This window comes from Glossina fuscipes, unplaced genomic scaffold, assembly GCF_014805625.2.
Source record: "Glossina fuscipes isolate IAEA_lab_2018 unplaced genomic scaffold, Yale_Gfus_2 108160, whole genome shotgun sequence".
Classification (NCBI taxonomy): domain Eukaryota; kingdom Metazoa; phylum Arthropoda; class Insecta; order Diptera; family Glossinidae; genus Glossina; species Glossina fuscipes.
This window is the reverse complement of record NW_024005680.1, coordinates 1-7,242: the sequence shown is the minus strand read 5'-3', so window position 1 is coordinate 7,242 and position 7,242 is coordinate 1. Positions and strand designations below refer to the sequence as shown.

General features: G+C 35.9%; 1 protein-coding gene across 1 annotated transcript; it reads left to right on the top strand.

The window, feature by feature from the left end:
• The first annotated feature begins 4,311 nt into the window (after window positions 1-4,311).
• On the top strand, window positions 4,312-5,148 carry LOC119644298. Its single transcript, XM_038043841.1, has one exon. The coding sequence runs from the start codon at window positions 4,312-4,314 to the stop codon at window positions 5,146-5,148; it is 837 nt and encodes a 278-aa protein (XP_037899769.1).
• The last annotated feature ends 2,094 nt before the right edge of the window (window positions 5,149-7,242 follow it).

Below are 7,242 nucleotides of genomic sequence, written 5' to 3'. Positions count from 1 at the left end.
CGTTTGTAAAGACAACGCTTAACGTTGGCAGTGAATCATATGCATGCCTGGCACGACTTGCGGTCCTCGTTATCAAGCTTTCCTAACGCAAAAACAAAAAACTTTGCAAATACTTAAGATTGCATTGACTGTATTGGTTTAATAACAAATGATGTTTATTATAAATATGATGATAATATACCTAAAGCACTGTCTCGAAGCCTGCCCCAGCTGTGCGAATAAAGAATGGGACAAGCACATCCAACGTGCAAGTAATTCACCTTTTGCCACCTAATAGGCCACTTCCTCAGGCACTATCAGACCGAGCCAAACTCAAAAGATCACTAGATGAATCCAAAACCTATAAAAAAAATCCAAGATTGTTGAAATAGTAAAAATGGCAACAAATTAACGAACCTGCGAAGATAAAATATATATATAAAGATTTATAAAGCTTTGTGAACTTCAGCGGAAATGCTTAAAAGTCGATATAAGCGCTTGTCTCTATTGACACCCGTAGGAACTTTGCTTGCATTCATATCGTTCATAAAATAGGAGATAAATATAGTCTATAAGTACTGATATATATAACTTACATATACTATGTCCATAAATTAGTGCGCCACACGTGGGAACATAAGCGAAGCTTTTTTTTACCAGCCCCTATGAAAGTATGTAAATGCAATATTTGATAATAGTTTGAATAGTTTGAAAATGTAGCTTGCCGTTTATAACATAAGTAAGAGCAAATATTTGTTATGTTAATTTGTTTTTATATGTTATGTTATTTATCTGAATTTTATTTCGTTCAACTGAACGACGTAGAGCACCGTATATATACTGTTAATTTTTTTTGTAATTTTCTACATCTCCCAATTTGAAACATCATCCTTGAAAGGTATATCGCACCATCCCTCAATAATTGGATGCAAGGAGCATTACATATAAATTTTACTTATCATTCGTCAATATTTGAACATGATCGACGAATAATAACAAACAAGGAAAAAGAATTGCCGACCTTTCCATAATTGACTACGGAGAAGGCAAATATATTTGATGCCAATCTTTCTATTATCAAAGAGACGAAGAAGACACTCATCAGATGAAAAAATATATTGGGTATTTTCTTAAGTTTGGGAACTGGTGAAATAATTTCAACTATCAAATTTAAAAATTTTTTTGGTTGTCTTTTCATTAAGAAATCATTGAGAGAAAGCGTTTTACGCAAATTTGTAAGAAATCATTGAGAGAAAGTGTTCCACGCAAATTTATAAGAAATCATTGAGAGAAAGCATGCCAGTTGCATTTGTATGAAAAACACTAGTAAAATCTGTTCTCGAAATCTGCAAGAGGGTAACAAAACTTATTTTTATGCAAAAAACCTACAGATTCCCACATTCTCTTCTGGATGAAATTGATAGCCGAATTTATAAGCTTTTATATGATAATATAATAAAATCGTCTGTAAATTCCAACTCATATAATGCACTTTTTCTTGTAATATCAGAGGAAACTCATTAAAAAAAAGTTAGTGATTGATTTGAGAGAATTAAGAAAGAAAGCCTCATTGAGAAATTTCCTTTAAGTGGGTTAAAAAAGATTTAAAATTGCTTTCAAAGTATGTTGACATCCCCCTTTGGCCTGTTATAAGCAGACAATGCTTTAATTTTCAATTTCTCAATGGCGGTTGTCAACAAGTACAGACTCGCTCTTTCAATATTTTCTCAGTTGTCAACAAATGCAGACTAGCTCTTTCATATCTTTCATATCAACTCAATTGCTACCAATGAATGATAATGAGAATTTCTGCTGAGGTTAAATGGCGCTCTTAAGGACCGCGTTATTTATATCCTATGATATTTACATCATAAAAGAAAAACCTTCATATGCAAATCCCAATCTTTTGTCTGCGTTGTTTTAAATCATTTATGGTAACTGCTTGGTGACACATCACCGCATCATTTTCACGAAAAGGCCGCGTCATACTTACGTCACTACCAGGTGTTCGTATTAAAATCGCCTTAAAAACTGCCGTATTTGGGCGGAGGTGCGTTCATGGATTTCCTGTTTCGTCGATGGAAGTGCTCTCTATCACTTTAAGACCTGCAATACGATTGCTTTCTCGGTTTGCGGTACTCAATTGCCTTTTTTTACAAAATATTAAAAACAAAACACGACTTTATGTAATTTAACTATTATTCGAGAGCACAACATTTTTACACTATGTCATAAATGAGGTTAATAAAGTGAAAGTTTGCGTAGCTACTGTGGCCAAACCATGCCCTGTGAAAAAATGAAATTAGTACGCCATGAATCTTCTATTACTAAATAGCCTTTCCAACGATGTTCAGATTATATTGGGTTTTGTCCAGGGGACAAATGATGCAAGCAGTTAGTGATCGGAGAGCATCAAAGCGTGGCCGCATACCACCGCTGCCACCAGGCTCGGTTCGAAAATCGGGATGTGATGGAAATGGAAATAAGTTGCCATGACCTCCGCGCGCAAAGGGATCTAAATCGCCACGTCCGACCTCCGGAAAACCGTAGGGGCGCGGCTCCACTCTCGCTGGCAATGAGCTTATAATTAAAGTACAAGCCAATAGAATTAAACGCTTTAAGGCATTCTTGATGTGGTAGAAATATTGTCGGGCTGGAATGAGTTGAAAAGCATCTTTAAGGATCTACTATGAGGATAGGAGAATAAGCACTTAACTGAGTACGAGGGAAGGTCTAAGCGGCATAATTTCCGTAATAAATATTTGTAACTATAAGGTCCTTACTAAAATCGACGTAGGCAACATTCATTTGTATGCCTTTGGCTGAGGGTTTAAAAGTAAGGCAAAAGAATGTAAGGTGATTGGTGCAAGCTGACCTGACTTTCTGATTCGAGATTTTAGAATGCGTTCACGTAGCTATGCGTCTATAGCTTTTATAAAGTGCGAAAAAAACACAAGCCATCCAACAAATAGGAAACTTGCCTGTTTCCGGAGAACGATTGAAACTCGATGTAAGATTGCGACGAAATTTTACTATCTGGCTTTTAAGAATGTAAAACGCAGGCCGGTCTGGAGCCGGGAAAACGCGATCTTAAACTTTGCAACATCTGTTTGTCTGATATATTTATTCTAGGAATAAATTCACAACCAGTTATTTAATGCGAAGAAAAGGAAGAAGAATTAAAATTAATAAAGTTAGCAGAAGCGTTGGCAAAAAAGGTTAAAATCACTTGGCCACGTGACGTTTCACAACCGTCAATTAAGATAAATGAGAGAAATAAATTATCTTTTCCTTTAGAGGCAAACTTATGCATATAAAGTCGTTTTGAATTGCTTAAGTATGGAAGCCACTGTAACAAACTAAAAAAAAACGTTTTTTTAACAATTTTTTTGGGATGGATAGACAGACTATCACTTTTCGTTGAGTTATTAGGCACATGTTTAAGTATTAAAAAATATATTTCAGGCTTCTAAGTAACACACACCACACAGACGGACATACATGGCTAATTCAACTTTCAGAATTTCACACTGATGAAGAATATATATACTTTATAGGATCTCTGAAGCTTCCTTTTGGGTGCTACATACATTATGGACAAAAACAAAATTAGTACACGCCCATCTTACAGCAGTAGATATAAAAATCGTTAATCTTTTTTCCTATAGCTGCTGCGCAAGGCATTTAAAAAATATAGATTTCCTAGCACCCGAGCTGTAAGTAACAGTAAGTAAGTACAACGTTTGTATGGGCATTATTAGTGCATATATTTCTCGCTTTTTAAGCGATATACAAAAGTGCAATAAATTAGACGTATTTTAACATACACACTTATCCTTATAATTGTAAAAGAGAGCGATCCAAGCCTTGGGGGGTGGCAAACAACAGTGGGTGCCATCAATTGTACCAATGCGAGGAGGGAAGCCCCACATATTGTTGAAATGCTGAGCTATTTTCCACCGTCCACGTTCGTTGGACGGGACTATATATGCAGGTGCTAAATTTTACAATATAAATCCACATGTTTCGTAAATGATTTTTCGCGCATACGAAACTTCTGTTTTCAATGAAGTTCAAATCAAGTTAGTATTATTATTAAGTTTGCACTCGTCAAGTGCTTTGTCAACTTTGTCAAAATTTTAATTTAAAATATGTTTACTTACATAAATCGGTAACTTGAAATTTTAGGCAATTTATTTTCGCGGCCATACACAAAATCTTACATTACCTCTTTCCAGATTTTTCTCTTTTCCCATTTTATAAATTCAAAAATTCCTTTTTAAGAAAAAAACCTTAGAAAATCGTAGAATTTAATAAATTTATCAGTGAACAATGTTTACGAAATATGCTAATTATGTTGGTTTCCGTTTACCAGTTGCAGTGAGCTCATTTCTAAAAGATACGGTAAGGTTTGCATCGGGCAGGGACTGGTTCGCGCCCTCTGGTTGCGCCAAAGTTATTGAACCCAAATGTGATCCAAACTATCCAGAGGTTTGCGCTGAAAGTGCAATAAAAAATGTGCCGATGAAAAAATATTCTCGCCCAACAAGATACCATCGTTCCGGTCGAAAGGAAACTGGTATGTGGAAACAGCCCGATTGTTGTGCTTCAACGTGCCCAGATTTGCCAGTGCGTATGGATGAGATCTGCTACAAATCGAGTGACAAACGACGCAACTACAGGCAAACCTGGGTATCTTGTCCTCCGCTTAGTACATTAGAAATAGAAATGCGCTGCACTTGCGATGACTATCCGATAAAACCGTTGCCCAGAAGAAAAAAGGAAGAACTACCCAGGAAAAAGGGTTTAGGAAAACAAATATGCCTATTGGCTTGCAAAATGTCAAATAAATACAGATGGTTAATGCCATGTCAAGGTCTTTATCCAGCGCATCCGAAACAGAGAAAACTATGCTGTTTCAGGGCTTACAAACATGGGTGTGATCCGCCACGTAATCCCCCAAAATGCCAAAGACTATTTTCACCTAGTGGCTGCAAAAAAGAGCCTACTCCATATCCATCCTTTTCAGAGTGCCAGAAAATCTGTAAGACGGAAGCCGACACAAGGCAGTGCTTCAATGCTGACGCTAGAGCACCTACGATGTGTGAAGTTTGGGATGAATTTCGAAAACGTCTTTTCTTACCCCCACCCTATGAGGTTGCACGATAAGTACAGAAAAAAGTTTTCAGAAAGTAGCTTTTAAGAAACGTTAACGCAGACTTATCTAAAGGAGGATGATACGTATATCAAAATATGGCACCAATATACATGTGTAGACACAGCAATTACGTGGCCTGTGTATTCATGTATACATGAGGCATATAAATTTGCATATATATATAACCGCATGCACTTTCATATGTGTATATATTGCCCACATGATATGTATATGCCTATGTATGTGTATATCCTTGTATATATATACACATATGTATACATATATATACATAGATACATATGTGTATGCATACATACGAGCATATATATGCATATGCATACATATATCAAGGGTCTTTAAATTGAGATAACGCCCAGGTATTTAAAAATTCCGTAATAAAAAAGCCAACTCCTTCTATTTTTCAATGTCTTATCAATTTCAGCCGATGGGAAGCAGAGCAATTTTAAACTAGTAAACGAAGGTTGTTTCTTTTGCGCTATATATGGGTGAGATAAGTGCTTTAAACTCACTATGTCCGGACAAGGCACCAAAAAACATTCCTCGTTACTAACAGACCCGATTTCAAAGCACCTTTTGGTTTTCTATTAGTTTTGTCTAGTGTTTTGACTTCGAAGACTAGGCTCCCGAAGGGCTAATAAGTGCTGTAGGTCTGTGAAAACGTAACATGTCAACAAAAAGCGAGGAAAACTATTACTTGTTTAACTTCATTCGAAAGACATAAAAGGCTTTGCGTAATCAATAATTGCCAATTTCGATTCCCGAAGCAAACAAGCAAAATTGAGTGTAAGTCGAAAATAAAATCATTTAATTAATCTATTAATTACCTTAAACTCTTTTGCTCTATTGATCCAATATTGCCGCTCCTTTGTAGCAATGGAGACAAGCATGTTATAAGTCGTGCTCTGTCAATGGCTTATGCGAACCTTGTTAAAGATAATAACGAAACAGGGCAAAACAGCAGCACATATATTGACAGCCCTTTAGATGATGAAGGTCACAATGAAATATCATGGAGTAGAAACAGTAATCGCAGGGGCTACAAATGTGTGAAAAAGCGGCTTTTCAACCTGACCATAATCTTGGTGATTATACAGTACGGTTTGGCGGATGACGGCTTATAGAAGTTATCGCAAGCATACTTAGCAAATATTATATAATGACCTTAAATGACGACATCAAGAATTACACATAAGTATAGATCCGCTATCAGCACAAAAGCAAACAATCAAAAACTGATAATTTGGAATTATTTAATCCAAAAAAGTTGTAAGATCTACAAAAATAACACGATTATTGTCGATTTTCTTTAAAAAAATGCCATGCATCTATCTTTTTTTATATAACATTTTTTCCAATCAATGATCTGCCTGGAACCTACCAACATATAGCATAAAAATCAAGCTAGAATGTTAATTGCTTCTAAGAATTGTTTTATTGAAGAATATACGCAGCGACGGCCCGTAGTAGGATTGTAATTTTTAGAGGATATGAACCAAAACATATTTTTAAGATGATTGAGAAAGCAACCACCACATTGTAGGCGATATCGCACAGAGATGTGCAAACAAGACTCTATATGTTAATAGGACGAATTCGTTATTTAACGAGTTACAGAGATTTAGCGAAAGATAGCTCGCCAGAGTTTCGAATAGTTTCGACCTAAAATCTGGAGTCTCATTCAAATATATTACAGTTCAATAAATGAACGAGAGTAAAAATGATGGAGAAATTGTTTTTGTATTGAGCTGATGAGGGTACTTGCCAGGGTTTCTATTCAAAAATACAGAAGAATAGGTTGGTGATATTCAAAATGATTTTCATCGCTGCCCCCAATATGTGTGCCTAGTTCCTCAAGGCCAGAGCATTATAGCTAATGTAACAAAGTACAGTTCAGTCAAAATAGACAGTTCAAAATAACACATGGCGATAACATTTCTCCACAAAAGTAATAAAATGTTAACTAAAACAGTTCGGAGACTGTCAAAGAAAACCGATTTGCATTTAAAAATAATTTGATTGAAACGAAACTTGCAGTTGCGTTTGTAAAGACAACGCTTAACGTTGGCAGTGAATCATATGCATGC